Genomic DNA, 16,168 nt, shown 5'->3' with positions numbered 1-16,168 from the left:
TTTGTGGGAAAAGTCACTGGTGTTGTCTGTGGTTCTGAGGTTACAATTATAATAGTTACATTGTGATTAGTTATTTTATTGTGTACTTGTTTTATGCTTACATACAGTGGGGGGGGGGTACATATATATATATATATATATATATATATGGGTTATACTATAGCAGTGATCAGTTATTTCCTGTATACTTGTTTTATGCTTAGATACAGTATAGGGGAGGTATATATATATATATATATATATATATATATATATATATATATAGATAGAACTTGGTTATACTGTAACAGTGATCTGTTGTCTCCTGTATACCTGTCTCAGGTGTACATACACACAGAATAAGGGGCATATACATATATATATATACAGTGGACATTCTTATAATATGTCAACAAATGTTAGAAGTTATTTCCATCATTTACACTTTCAAAATAACAGAAAACAAAAAAAATGGCGTCTGCAAAAGTTTGTGCACCCTGCAGAGTTAATATCTTGTACTGCCCCCTTTGCCAAGTATCACAGTTTGTAAATGCTTTTTGTAGCCAGCCAAGAGTCTTTCAATTCTTGTTTGAGGGATCTTTGCCCATTCTTCCTTACAAAAGTCTTCCAGTTCTTTGAGATTTCTGGGCTGTCTGTCACGCACTGCTCTTTTAAGGTCTATCCATAGATTTTCAATTATCTTGAGGTCAGGAGATTGTGAAGGCCATGGCAAAACCTTCAGTTTACGCCTCTTGATGTAATCCCCCGTGGATTTCGAGGTGTGTTTAGGATCATTATCCATTTGTAGAAGCCATCCTCTCTTTAACTTCAGCTTTTTCACAGATGGGATCAAGTTAGCATACAAAATTTGCTAAAATTTTATTGAATCCATTTTTCCTTCTACGCATCAGGCTTGTCTATATGTTAATTTGCAAAGTTCAAACGCAAATTTTTGTGGTGAGGACGTAGAAGAGGTTTTCTTCTGATGACTCTTCCATGACGACCATATGTGTACAAGTATCTCTTTATAGTGGAATAGTGTACCACAACTCCAGTGTCTGCCAGATCTTTCTGGAGGGATTGTGCAGTCAAACGTGGGGTTTGAATTGTTTTTCTCACAATCCTGCGAGCTGTTCTGTCTGATATTTTTCTTGGTCTTCCAGATCTTGCTTTAACTTCCACTGTTCCTGATGACTGCCATTTCTTAATTACATTCCGAACAGAGGATATTGACATCTGAAAATGTTTTGCTATCTTCTTATAGCCTTCTCCAGCTTTGTGAGCGTCAACTATTTTCAGTTTCAGATTTCTAGACAACTGCTTAGAAGAACCCATGGTGCTGATTGTTGGGGCAAGGTCAGATGAGTCTGGGCATTTAAAACCTTTGAGATTGACATCACCTGGTCTTCCCAGATGATGATTGAGAACAATCCATGACACTGGCAGGTCTCAGCTTTGCAAAGGGGGCAGTGCATGCTATAAATTCTGCAGGGGGCCCAAACTTTTGCAGACGCCATTTTTTTGTTTTCTGTTATTTTGAAAGTGTAAATGATGGAAATAAAATCTAACTTTTGTTTACATATTATAAGAATGTCTAATCTGTAATTTGATGCCTTTTGGAGATATTTCCATCTTTCCTTGGCTTCTTTATGCACATTAATACAAATTTTTAACAGGGATGCCAAAACTTTTGATCTCCACTGTGTATATATATATATATATATATATATATATATATATATATATATACAGACACACACATATATCTGTGAGGGAAAGACAGATACAGACACCAGAATATGTAGTTATTATAAAGCTGTGTGTGACCTTACCGGGGGGCTGGGGGAGTCCCGGCTCGCCGCCTCCTCCTCGATCTTCACCTTGCTACGCTTACTGATCACCTGATTGACCGTACTGCTCACCGCCGACTCGCTGCTCTGCTTGTTCTGGAGAAAGTCATAATGTTGCTCAGTTAAAAAAAACATACAGCAAATAAACCAAAAGAACGCAAACTATAAAGAAAAAAAAGAATGCAATCATCAGGCGGATATCTGTGTCGGGTCTAAGCAATCATCAGGGAGATCTCTGTGTCCGGTCTAAGCAATCATCAGGGGGATCTCTGTGTCCGGTCTAAGCAATCATCAGGGGGATCTCTGTGTCCGGTCTAAGCAATCATCAGGGGGATCTCTGTTTCCGGTCTAAGCAATCATCAGGGAGATCTCTGTGTCCGGTCTAAGCAATCATCAGGGAGATCTCTGTGTCCGGTCTAAGCAATCATCAGGGGGATCTCTGTGTCCAGTCTAAGCAATCATCAGGGGGATCTCTGTTTCCGGTCTAAGCAATCATCAGGGAGATCTCTGTGTCCCGTCTAAGCAATCATCAGGGAGATCTCTGTGTCCAGTCTAAGCAATCAGGAGATATCTGTATCCAGTCTAAGCAATCATCTGGGAGATCTCTGTGCAGGTCTGCAGGGGCGGGCACTCACCTGGCAGGGGTTGGATGCAGCGTTGCTGTTGTTTGTCGGGGCGGGGGCAGGGCTGGGGGCGGGCACACACCCCGGCTGGCGAGATGCAAAGGTGGGAGATGGGTGGATGAGAGGACTGTGCCCAAATGTGGAGTTCAGGCTGCGCTGCTGGGTCAGGAGATGCTGGTAGGCCATGGGGTTGATGGGATGCGGGAAGCTGAAGGCCGGGCTGGAACCAGTAAGATTGTTATTAGATATGACAGGTAAAATGTGACAGGTCATATATGTGCAACACGGGAAGATTCCGCCCTCAATTGTGTAACGTCCCCGATCTGGACGCCCGGCGGGACCTTCACTCACCTGATGGCTCCGGCCGATAAGTGACCATAAGAGCCGCTGGCGGCGGAGCTGCTCCGGGAGTTGTTGATATAGGCCACCAGGGAGTTGGGGGAGGTGCGGATCATCGTCTGCAGGTCAATGCTGGCATCGGAGAGGGGCGAGATGGACAGGGCCCGCTTACGGCTTAATCTCGGGGTGACCCGGGGACTGGAGAATCGCGATACTGGAAAGAGAAAGAACAATGGGCTGATCAGGGCTGAAATGTGCAAATTATATATATATATATATTGTGATATGTGCAAATTATTATATATATATATATATATATATCGTGATATGTGCAAATTATTATATATATATATATATATATATATATATATATATATTGTGATATGTGCAAATTATTATATATATATTGTGATATGTCCAAATTATTATATATATATTGTGATATGTGCAAATTATATATATATATATTGTGATATGTGCAAATTATATATATATATATATATATATATATATATATATTGTGATATGTGCAAATTATATATATATTGTGATATGTGCAAATTTTATATATATATATATATATATATATATATTGTGATATGTGCAAATTATATATATATTGTGATATGTGCAAATTATATATATATATATAAATATATATTTATATATGTATATATATATTGTGATATGTGCAAATTATTATATATATATTGTGATATGTGCAAATTATTATATATATATTGTGATATGTGCAAATTATTAGATATATATTGTGATATGTGCAAATTATTAGATATATATATATTGTGATATGTGCAAAATATTATATATATATATATATATATATATATATATATTGTGATATGTGCAAATTATTATATATATATTGTGATATGTGCAAATTATATATATATATATTGTGATATGTGCAAATTATATATATATATATATATATATATATATATTGTGATATGTGCAAATTATATATATATATATATTGTGATATGTGCAAATTATATATATATTGTGATATGTGCAAATTATATATATATTGTGATATGTGCAAATTATTATATATATATTGTGATATGTGCAAATTATTAGATATATATTGTGATATGTGCAAATTATTATACATATATTGTGATATGTGCAAATTATATATATATATAATTTTGAAAATTGGTGCTTGAAAAAGGCTCCAGGAGGAGCTGAAACGTTGTAATGCTGACATGAGATATTAAATCACTTATTTTGTTGGAGTGCGCCTGTATCTGGTTCATATATATATATATATATTGTGATATGTGCAAATTATTATTTATATATTGTGATATGTGCAAATTATTATATATATATATATATATATATATATATATATATATATATATATTGTGATATGTGCAAATTATTATTATATATATATTGTGATATGTGCAAATTATTATTTATATATTGTGATATGTGCAAATTATTATATATATATATATATATATATATATATATATTGTGATATGTGCAAATTATTATTATATATATATTGTGATATGTGCAAACTATTATATATATATATATTGTGATATGTGCAAATTATTATATATATATATATATATATATATATATATATTGTGATATGTGGAAATTATTATTATTATATATATATATATATATATATATATATATTGTGATATGTGCAAATTATTAAATATATATATATATTGTGATATGTGGAAATTATTATATATATATATATATATATATATATATATATATATATATTGTGATATGTGCAAATTAATATATATATATATATTGTGATATGTGCAAATTATTATATATATATATATTGTGATATGTGCAAATTGTTATATATATATTGTGATATGTGCAAATTATTATATATATTGTGATATGTGAAAATTATTATATATATATTGTGATAAGTGCAAATTATTATATATATATATATTGTGATATGTGCAAATTATTATATATATATCAGCGGTCTTCAAACTGTGGCCCTCCAGATGTTGCAAAACTACAACTCCCAGCCAACGGCTGTCCGGGCATGCTGGGAATTGTAGTTTTGCAACATCTGGAGGGTCACAGTTTGAAGACAGCTGATATATATTGTGATATGTGCTAATTATAAATATATATTACACATTGTGATATACAGACCATCACTTCCTATTATAAGAGGGTGAAGGTCTGAGTGTATATATTTCTGTGTATATATGTGTATATATGTGTATATATATATATATATATATATATAGATATATATATATATATATATATATATATATATATATATATATATATATATATAAATACCACCAAGATTAGCACGGGGGAATTGTATATATCCTGATACAATTTAGCTGATATGTTAGATCAGTGTTTCCCAACGGGTGTGCCTCCAGCTGTTGTAAAACTACAACTCCCAGCATGCCCGGACAGCCAACAGCTGTCCAGACATGCTGGGAGTTGTAGTTTTGCAATAGCTGGAGGCACCCCGGTTGGAAAACACTGGTGTAGGGAAATATTTCCCAACTAGCATCACTTCAGCTGATGAAAAACTACAACTCCCAGCATGCCCTGATACTATCTAGCTGATCCGTTGATTTGTTAGATCAGTATTTCCCAATTAGAATGCCTCCAAATTTTGCAAAACTACAACTCCCAGCATGCCCTGACACCACAAAGACAAGCACAGGGGATCACATCTAGACCACCAAGCCTGGCACAGTGGTATCGGAGTTGGGACTAATGTTGTTCTATCGTCTCCTGTGACCATCTACCCCAGGACCGCCTTTTTGTCCGAATACAGATTTTCCCCCCCTCCCAGTTAAAGGGGTTATCAAGGATTAGAAAAACATAAACACATAATAGTTGCTATCTTCCAAAAACAGTGCCACCCCCTGTCCTCAGGTTGTGGGTGGTATTACAACTCGGCTCCAATCACTTCAATAGATCCTGAGCTGCAATACCACGCACAACCTGAGGACGTGAATGGCGCTGTTTTTGCAAGGGAGCTAGTTACAAAACTGAAAGGGTTTTCTGGACATCAGGGTATAGAACTGTTTGCTGTCACTGAATAGTCACTAAGTCAATATATAAGGGTCCCCATTCCTCCCCCCCCATCTGTATTGGAACAATAGGGGGGGCTCTGATCCTGGTCTTGGGCTGCGGTGTGTATGGCGGTTACGTCTCCCTCATTGTGTAATGAACAGCGAGAATATAATTACCCAATGAGGGATGAGTAATGAGTAATGGAGGCAGCGGATCCCGATGTGCTGGCGGTGCCGGGCGGATACAGGCCGGCGCTGGCAGCCGTATCCATCTCTGTTACCTGCCCACCTCTGGGGAGACCTGTTTATTAATGCGCCACTTCTCCTGATAAATTAGGAAACACAAAAGAAAAACTTTGTGCTGGTTTTTCTGTCCTGGTTTGCGTTGATTTATGTCGGTGCCAACATTTTACCTACAGGTCCCATTAATATATTCGTGAAGATGTTGGCGCCCGCACGGGTAACGCCGGCGGCTACTGACCAATGTGTGGACTCTGCAGGTTATTGGTCACCGGACCCCAGTGTTATGGGTGAATGATATAATGTTGGGTGCACATGGCATAAGGCTGGCGATCCATGGGCGACCACCAGATCTCACCCCCTGTACCAGGACAGTCTCAATACCTGCAAAGAGGAAGAACCCAGAACAGGTGCCATGGGGAGGAGCAGGGGTCATGCGGAGCTCCTCTTTATTCATCCTATAGCAGCTGCTGGGAGGATCTTGTATAAGGCAGTGTCTCTCCACTCCAGATGTTGGAAAACTACAACTCCCAGCATGCCCTGATACTATTTAGCTGATCGTTAGATTCAATAGATCAGTTTTTCAGAACCAGTGGGCCTCCAGCTGTTGCAAAACTAGAACTCCCAGCATGCCCTGATACTATTTAGGCTTGGTTCACACGGGCGTTTGCATCCAATCTTTTTTCTTTCTTTGAGCCGATCAGGCCATATATCGGGTTGGATGCAAACGGCCACTACCGGGTCATGACAGACTCCATTCACTTGCATGGGGTCGGTTGGTGACCCAGTAATTTTACAGGATTTTACCGGAGAACAAATAGAGCTTGCACTATTATTTTGTCTCCGCTAAACTCCCATCCTCCTGGCCAGATTGCCGATGGAACTCTGAATAGTGGAGTCCGACCGATAGCAATGTGAACGTGGACTTAGCTGATCCTTTGATTCAATAGATCAGTGTTTCTCAACCAGTGTGCCTCCAGCTGTTGCAAAACTACAACTCCCAGCATGCCTGGATGGCCAAAGTAGTAGTAGTTTTGCAGTAGCTGGAGGCACCTTGGTTGGGAAACACTGGTTTGGGGCACTGTTTCCCAACCTTCATCACTCCAGCTGATGCAAAACTACAACTCCCAGCATGCCCCAATACCATTTAGCTCATCCTTTGATTCATTAGATAAGTGTTTCCCAACCAGGGGTGCCTCCAGCTGTTGCAAAACTACAACTCCCAGCATGTCTTGACTACCTGCATCACTCCAGCTGATGTAAAACTACAACTCCCAGCATGCCCTGATACTATTTAGCTCATCCTTTGATTCATTAAAAGTATTTCCCAACCAGGGGTGCCTCCACCTGTTGCAAAACTACAACTCCCAGCATGCCTTGACTACCTGCATCACTCCAGCTGATGTAAAACTACAACTCCCAACATGCCTGGACAACCTGCATCACTCCAGCTGATGCAAAACTACAACTCCCAGCATGCCTGGACAACCTGCATCACTCCAGCTGATGCAAAACTACAACTCCCAGCATGCCTTGACTACCTGCATCACTCCAGCTGATGTAAAACTACAACTCCCAGCATGCCCGGACAGCTGTAAACATGCCGCAATTGTCTGTGATCCAAACCCATCACAAGCTGCACAAGTCTCTTTCCTTTTTCCAATAGTTTGCTGCAATGCGCAGGTAAAAAGGTTTGTTCAAATCTAGACTGGACAACTGTAGCAAACCCTCAGCTGTAAAAACTATTAACACGGGACTCGTTTTTGCCTCTATTTGTGTTGCCGTTCACAGACAGCAAGTAGAGATATGTAAAATCTGTGCTGGGAGTTGTAGTTTTGCAGCAGCCACATGTTATAAAGGCTCTAGACTTAGGTTAGATACATTGTTGCACTGTGTACAATGTCATTTTTCCCATTTGATACAATGTTGCACAATGTTTGATGTCTATGCTGTTTATGGAATACAGTGGTCCCTCAAGTTACAATATTAATTGGTTCTGGGACGACCATTGTATGTTGAAACCATTGTATGTTGAGACCAGAACTCTATGGAAACCTGGTAATTGGTTCTGAAGCCACCAAAATGTCATCCAAAAATAGGAAAAAGTGATTAAAGAAAAATAAGTAGATAACTAATATAGATAAAGCAAATCCTTATATATAAAAGTAAGAAAGATCTGCTGGGAGCTGTAATCACTGTCTATATCAGTGTTTCCCAACCAGGGTGCCTCCAGCTGTTGCAAAACTACAACTTCCAGCATACCCGGACAGCCAAAGGCTGTCCGGGCATGCTGGGAGTTGTAGTTTTGCAACAGCTGGAGGCGCCCTGGTTGGGAAACACTGGTCTATGTAGAGCACAGGAGCTTCTTCAGGGTCCTGTACAGTACACGCAATTTCCTAAAAAAGTAAAATGGAGCCGCCTTTACTTGGTGTCTAGAGATGAGCGAACTTACAGTAAATTCGATTCGTCACGAACTTCTCGGCTCGGCAGTTGATAACTTATCCTGCATAAATTAGTTCAGCTTTCAGGTGCTCCCGTGGGCTGGAAAAGGTGGATACAGTCCTAGGAGACTCTTTCCTAGGACTGTATCCACCTTTTCCAGTCCACCGGAGCACCTGAAAGCTGAACTAATTTATGCAGGATAAGTCATCAACTGCCGAGCCGAGAAGTTTGTGACGAATCGAATTTACTGTAAGTTCGCTCATCTCTATTGGTGTCCAAAGGAGCAGCTAACTGTGACATAGGTTAAGAGTACAGAACATGTAATACCTCCCTGTACTGTAGGGGGCGCTACCAGACACCAGTCAGTGCATACACTTCAGTAATACAGGTAAAGAGTACAGAACATGTAATACCTCCCTGTACTGTAGGGGGCGCTACCAGACACCAGTCAGTGCATACACTTCAGTAATACAGGTAAAGAGTACAGAACATGTAATACCTCCCTGTACTGTAGGGGGCGCTACCAGACAGGAATTCAGTGCATGCGCTTCAGTACTACAGTGCACGCACTAATACAGGGGTTTTACCAGTGAATGTCCATTCTGATTAGTCAGTTCTTCCGGCCATTGACACGTTTCGCAGATCTGGGCTGTCCGTACATTGTATGTTGAGTCTGGTTTCAAGTTACAATGTTCCAGAAAAGACCATTGTATGTTGAAACTATTGTATGTTGAGGCCATTGTAAGTTGAGGGATCACTGTATATGAAAATGGTCTCTGTGTTGGATCAGACGGTCATTGCCGGATAGTCCCCCATGTCCCATGTGCTGCCTTCGGCTGTCCCGGCATGCTTGGAGTTGTAATTTTGCAACAGCTGGAGGCACCCTGGTTGGGCAACACTAGTGGGCCAGATCTCTGCTCATAGTTATTTGCTGTTCATGTATCTCATCAGCTCGGATACCGGGAAGAGTCAGGATGTGCCGTCCCAGCCCTTGGAATAACATAAAATAGAGTCGTCCCTGTGGCCGGAGTCCAGCAGCCGAGCAAATGACCGGCATCTGGCACAGTGCGAGCGAGGAGAAGACAAGGGCAGTCACTGAGCGGGGCCTGCAGCTGCCTGGACTCTATCAATCACACAGTGTGTGGCCCCACGAGCTCCGGGCCAAGATGAAGTGCGGCTCACAGACTCTACAAGATGCCTTATCACCTATGGCAGTGGTCTCCAAGTTGTGGACCTCCAGCTGTTGTAAAACTACAACTCCCAGCATGCCCACTGGCTGTCCGGTGTAGGTCAATGTTCATCAACCTGCATCACTCCAGCTGTTGCAAAACTACAACTCCCAGCATGCAGAGTTGCAATTTTAACTTTTTTTTTTTTTTACCCTACAAATTATTTATTTATTTTTTGTATTGCAATACCTTATATGGTAAAATCAAGGGAGCAATAAACAGTGAAGGATAAAAAAAAAAGTACAAAGTCTGCAAGAAATAAATACATGAATTACAAATCAATCAATCAATAAATATATGAATTAAAGGGGTATTCCATTTTTTTTAGAGCAACATCAACTGGCTACAGAAAGTGAAACAGATTTGTAAATTACTTCTATTAAAAAATCTTAATCCTTCCAATATTTATCAGCTGCTGAAGTTGAGTTGTTCTTTTCTGTCTTAAGACCATAACAAACAAATTCAGGTAAAAATATATTTTATTGAGTTGCAAAAGGACTAAAGTCTTTTTACGTGAATTTGTTTGTTATGGTCTTATGGACTTCAGCAGCTGATAATTATTGGAAGTATTGGAAGTAATTTACAAATCTGTTTAACTTTCTGTAGACAGTTGATGTTGATCTAAAAAAATAATGTTTTGTGTAGATATTTTTGTGGCCCGTACTATATGGAATCTCAGACTGCCAATCTTTTTTTGGGTAACCATTGTTCTTTTCTGTCTAGCGACACTGCTCTCTGCTGACATCTCTGTCTGTCTCGGGAACTGCACAGAGTAGAAGAGGTTTGCTATGGGGATTTGCTTCTACTCTGGACAGTTCCCGAGACAGACACAGGTGTCATCAGAGAGCACATAGATAGAAAAGAACAACAAGTACTGAAAGGATTTTTTTTTTATAGAAGTAATTTACAAATCTGTTTAACTTTCTGGAGCCAGTTGATATATAAAAAATAGTTTTTTCCTAGATAACCCCATTAAAAAAAAAAAAATGAATAAATAAAACAATAAATTATATTTAAAAAAAAATCAATCAATAATAAATACATGAACTAAAAATAAATAAATAAGTGAATAAATACATGAATTAAGACAATAAAATAAAAAAATAAACAAATAAATAAATAAGAAATAAATGAATGAATAAATAAATAAACAAATAAATAAATAAAATAAAATACAAAATAATTAATTAAATAAATAAATAAATAAATGAATGAATAAATAAATATGGAGCAACTGATGATGCACGAACTAAGTGCGGTACATTATTGTAGACATTATAAAGGTGCATGGTGAAAAAAGTGACGCGTTTCAGGGGCACATAGACCGCATACTAGTATATACTATAGCAGTGGTCTCCAAACTGTGGACCTACAGATGTTGCAAAACTACAACTCCCAGCATGCCTGGACAGCTCTTGGCTTTCCCGGCATACTAGGAGTTGTATTTTTGCAACATCTGGAGGTCTACAGTTTGGAGACCACTATACTATAGTCTGAGTAATAGTGCTATGTCCACCTAAAACGCGTCACTTTTCTTTGGTGTGTCACTTTTTCGGGCATTCTGGGAGTTGTGGTTTTGCAATATCTGGAGGGCTGCAGTTTGGAGACCACTGTACTATAGTCTGAGAAATGGTGCTATGTGCACCTGAAATGCGTCACTTTTATTTCACCATGCTACATCTAGGATTTTACTGCTTTACTCTGCACCCTCCAGGTCAGTGGAACATTTGCTTAACCGGTCATTATGGTGCAACTATATAAAGGAAAGGAGGTGGAGCTTGACACAGTCTCTCATGCCTGACCCCTTAGGCTCCGCCTCCTTTGACCCAATCCTTTTCTGTGTTGCTGCAGTCTGAACAATGCACACATTTCTGTTCCTCTGGCTTTTATATATATTTTTTTTACATTTTTATTTTTTACAAGTTTTGGAAACAGATTTTTAGAAGAAGCCAAATTTAGTCTTATTCTGTCCTGCGGAGCTTCTCGCTTTCTGGCAGCGTCCGAAACTGACAGTAACGCGGAGGCGATCAGACAGTGATGTAGTCGGTTCCCTCCCGAGAGTGCTCAGGATAATGGCTCCTTTCTGCGCCATAATAAACCCCGCATCCTGACAGCTCCCAGCGTCCGCTCCGAGACCCGCGTTTCGCTCCTGGACGCCGATCCCGAAATGATTTTAACTACTTAGGCTTGTCAGGATGGTTTATGAGAGCTGAAGACAGAGCCGCGGCACGATGCCCTGAAATCTAGGAAAACCATCACCCTTGGATTAAGGTCGGGAGCGATGGCCGCCCACTGCGCCCAACAGGGAGACGGCTCAATTATGGGGAATTGTATTTATTTTTTTTTATAGATTTATATCTAGCTAAAGCTTTATTGAATGGAACAAAAAATAACTTCTAACAAACTTTTTCTATTGCAAATGTGTCAAAATTCTGGAACATTTTCCACCCAAAAGAATTGATACTTTTATGTGTTTAAAGGGGTTCTCCGGAGGAAAACAAATGTTTTCAAATCAACTGGTGCCAGAAAGTTCTACAGATTTGTAAATTACATCTATATAAAAATCTTAAAGGAAAACTGTCAACTTTCTCCCCCCGCACTAACCAGCGGTACAGACTGGTAGTGCTGGGGACGCTGATCAGTTTGATGCTTACCGTGCTCGGATCCACCGCACCGTTCGCCGTAATCTTCTATTTTTGGTACATGCTAATGAGTTGCTAACTGGCACCGGCCGGGCTATCTGGCACTCTGACATCAGTGTCGCTGGCCGCAGCGCCGCCCAGCTCATCAATATTCCTCCTCTCTCTTCATTACAGAGTGGGGAGAAGAGGGAGAGGCGGAGGGAGGGGAGGAATATTGATGAGCTGGGCGGCGCTACGGCCCGGCACTGACGTCAGAGTGCCAGTTAGCCTGGCCGGTGCCAGTTAGCACCTCATTAGCATATACCGAAAATTAAAGATTACGGCAGAACGGCGCGGTGGATCCGAGCACGGTAAGTATGAAACTGATCAGCCTCCCCCGCACTACCAGTCAGTACCGCTAGTTAGTGCGGGGGGAGCAAGCTGACAATTTTCCTTTAATCCTTCCAGTACTTCTCAGCTGCTGTATACTCCAAAGGAAGTTGTGTAGTTCTTTCCAGTCTGACCACATGGCTCTCTGCTGACACCTCTGTCTCTGTCAGGAACTGTTAGAACTGTCCAGAGCAGCAGAGGTTTGCTATGGGATTTTGCTCCTGCTCTGGACAGTTCTAACACGGACAGAGGTGTCAGCAGAGAGCAGTGTGGTCAGACTGGAAAGAACTACACAACTTCCTTTGGAGCATACAGCAGCTGATAAGTACTGGAAGGATTAAGATTTTTACATAGAAGTAATCTACAAATATATATATATATATATATATATATATATATATATATATATATATAGCCTTCTGGCACCAGTTGATTTGATTTTAAAAATTTCCCTCCGGAGTATCCCTTTAAGAAGGTGTCTTCATTGGTGTGGGGGTGTGGCTTAAGAAAGGCTGTGTGTCTTAGTAATGGGGCGTGTCAATAAACTCAACATGGGGAAAGTTTACCATCGGTTTTCGTCTTAATTTTAATTTATTTATTTTTTATGCAGATGGTATTTTGTGCAGAAAGTTGGGCATTTTTAACACCACTGTGATTTTTTTGCAAAACTAACCCTGTTGATGTTTTTTTACCGGTTGTGTATGAAGTGCTCAGAATATTTATGAAGTGCAAATTTTCACAAAATTGCAATACAAATTGTCCAAAAATTTGCAAACCACCAACAACAATGGGATTCTGCTGTTACAGAATTTTCTAGGCGGAATTTTTTTGGCCGGATTCTGCTTGATAATTAGGGGAGGAGTTATTTCCTGTAACAGCGCAGGGAGGTGAATTTACACAAATTGTTTCTGCAAACTCGGTCGCTTTTACTTTATTTTTTTTGCTTAAAGTGGGAGTTTGCACAACATTTTTGCATAAAAGACGTTGCTTGCGCAAAAAAATTTAAAGTACTCCGCACTTTTTCCCCCCTCTCTGGTTCTATACTGAACCATTTTAAAACTCTCTGCTTGCTGTCTATGAATAGAATCTCAAACAAGAGGCTGACTTCTCACAGATCAGGGTTTGTTACAATTGCACCCAGTTTAGACAATCCTCTGAGACCTCTTCAGCCTCTTCCCTGCACTGGCACATTGCAGCAAACTTACAGGACATGCGAGAGAATTGTGGAAATGCGACATTTAGACCAGAGACTGTGGACCTCCAGCTGTTGCAAAACTACAACTCCCAGCTGTTGGTCGTTACTTGCTTTGATACATTGTAGCAAAACTATCTGCACTGGAGAAAGATTTGAGCTGCTCATTTCGTAACACCAGTGTTCCCCAAGCAGGGTGTCTCCAGCTGTTGCAAAAAATACAACTCCCAGTATGCCCGGACAGCCAAAGGCTGCCCGGGCATGCTGGGAGTTGCAGTTTTGCAACAGCTGTAGGCACACTGGTTGGAAAACACTGTTCTAGCTTTTGCCGAAGGCTGTCTGAGCATGCTGGGAGTTGTAGTTTGGCAACAGCTGGAGGCACACTGGTTGGGAAACACTGCTCTAGTTTTTGCCGAAGGCTGTCTGAGCATGCTGGGAGTTGTAGTTTGGCAACAGCTGGAGGCACACTGGTTGGGAAACACTGCTCTAGCTTTTGCCGAAGGCTGTACGGGCATGCTGGGAGTTGTAGTTTTGCAACATCTGGAGGCAAACTAGTTGGGAAACACTGCTCTAGCTTTTGATGAAGGCTGTCTGAGCATGCTGGGAGTTGTAGTTTTGCAAAAGCTGGAGGCACACTGGTTGGGAAACACTGCTCTAGCTTTTGCAGAAGGCTCTCCGGGCATGTTGGGAGTTGTAGTTTTGAAACAGCTGGAGGCACACTGGTTGGGAAACACTGCTCTAGCTTTTGCCGAAGGCTGTCTGAGCATGCTGGGAGTTGTAGTTTGGCAACAGCTGGAGGCACACTGGTTGGGAAACACTGCTCTAGCTTTTGCCGAAGGCTGTCCGGGCATGCTGGGAGTTGTAGTTTTGCAACATCTGGAGGCAAACTAGTTGGGAAACACTGCTCTAGCTTTTGCCGTAAGCTGTTCGGGCATGCTGGGAGTTGTAGTTTTGCAACAGCTGGAGGCACCCTGGTTGGGAAACACCAAGGTAGATTTTATAGCTGCCGGGCATGTAGTTGGAGTTGTAGTTTTGCAATACCTAGAGGTTCACAGTTTGCAGACCACAGCCTTGGAGCTGTGTTTCCCAACCGGTGGCTCTTCAGCTTTTGCAAAACTACAACTCCCAGAATGGCCTGATAGCTGAAATCTGTCAGGGCATGATGGGAATAGTAGATTTTGCAGAATTTGCAAAGGTTTTGCAGCAGTTTTATTAGTACATGATGGGAGTTGACACTTGTAAAAGTAAAAAAAAAAACATTTAATCAGGGCATGATGGGAGTTGTAGTTTTGCAATATTTGTTAATATTCTGCAATAGTCTTGTCAGGGCAGGATGGGAGTTGTAGTCTTGCAAAAAACAGAAAAGTTTCGGTAGCTTTATCAGTGCTTGATTTGTAACAGGTATGAAAGTTCTTTAACATTGCACTAGTTTTGTCAGGGCATGATGGGAGTTGTAGTTGTGCAACATCTGGAGAGACACAGGTTCTGCTGAGAGGCAGAATGAAATCTATTTCTCCCTGTTATCAGCCACTTTAGACTATAAGCGGGATGAGAGACAGTTGTCTGATTCTCCTGTACGTTTATAGGTTCTGGCCCTTTAAATGTGGTAGCGGAAGGGTTAATTAAAGGCAAACATTCGTCGGCGGCGTCCTCTCCCGGACTAACATTTTCCGCCTGCGCCCAGATCTGGGTTTAGTCGTAATCCGGTTGTGATGTTATTGTAAATAATGATGGAGATGACAATTAAAGTAAACTGCGGCCACTCTGTGCTGGCAGGAGAGCGCTCCCCGCACGTGACAAATGTGCGCGCTATCCGGAGAGCGAGGTCGTGCGAGGCCGCGCCGGGATGTGTATGAGAACAGGCACAGTCTGAGGACGTGTGACCTCTGGAGACCGGGCGACAAATACGGGACCTAACGCTGCCCGCCAAGGGAAATGCCAATTAGTGTAAATCCGCACCAGACCGATTACTTGTGGGGGAAAGAACAAAACTGCGTGAAAATCTGTGCGGATTATTAGTGCAAATGTTAAAATCCGCACTGCAGGACAAAGTCAGCCAGGAAAATCTCCGCCGGGTGTAGATGAGATTTTATAAATCATGTTTTCCCGACGTTTGCGCCAAATTTATCAATAAAGGTGCACGTTCCTCATAAATAGCTTAGACCAGTGGTCTCCAAATTGTGGCCCTC

The 16,168-nt window shown here is 40.6% G+C and overlaps 1 protein-coding gene across 4 annotated transcripts in view; it reads right to left on the bottom strand.

Moving 5' to 3' along the window:
• The window catches only part of GLI2 (GLI family zinc finger 2), a 155,681-nt gene that overhangs the window by 30,431 nt on the left and 109,082 nt on the right, over positions 1-16,168 (bottom strand). For all 4 annotated transcript variants that reach the window (XM_056534799.1, XM_056534798.1, XM_056534800.1 and 1 more), the window contains 3 exons: positions 2,804-3,005; positions 2,465-2,672; positions 1,812-1,925 (listed from right to left, as the gene is read on the bottom strand). In XM_056534799.1, the coding sequence (XP_056390774.1) occupies positions 1,812-1,925; positions 2,465-2,672; positions 2,804-3,005 (524 nt within the window). The remainder of the gene's footprint in view (positions 1-1,811; positions 1,926-2,464; positions 2,673-2,803; positions 3,006-16,168) is intronic.

This window comes from Hyla sarda, chromosome 8 (assembly GCF_029499605.1).
Source record: "Hyla sarda isolate aHylSar1 chromosome 8, aHylSar1.hap1, whole genome shotgun sequence".
Classification (NCBI taxonomy): Eukaryota; Metazoa; Chordata; class Amphibia; order Anura; family Hylidae; genus Hyla; species Hyla sarda.
Note: the sequence above shows the minus strand (reverse complement) of the source record. Positions and strands in the feature narration are given on the sequence as shown.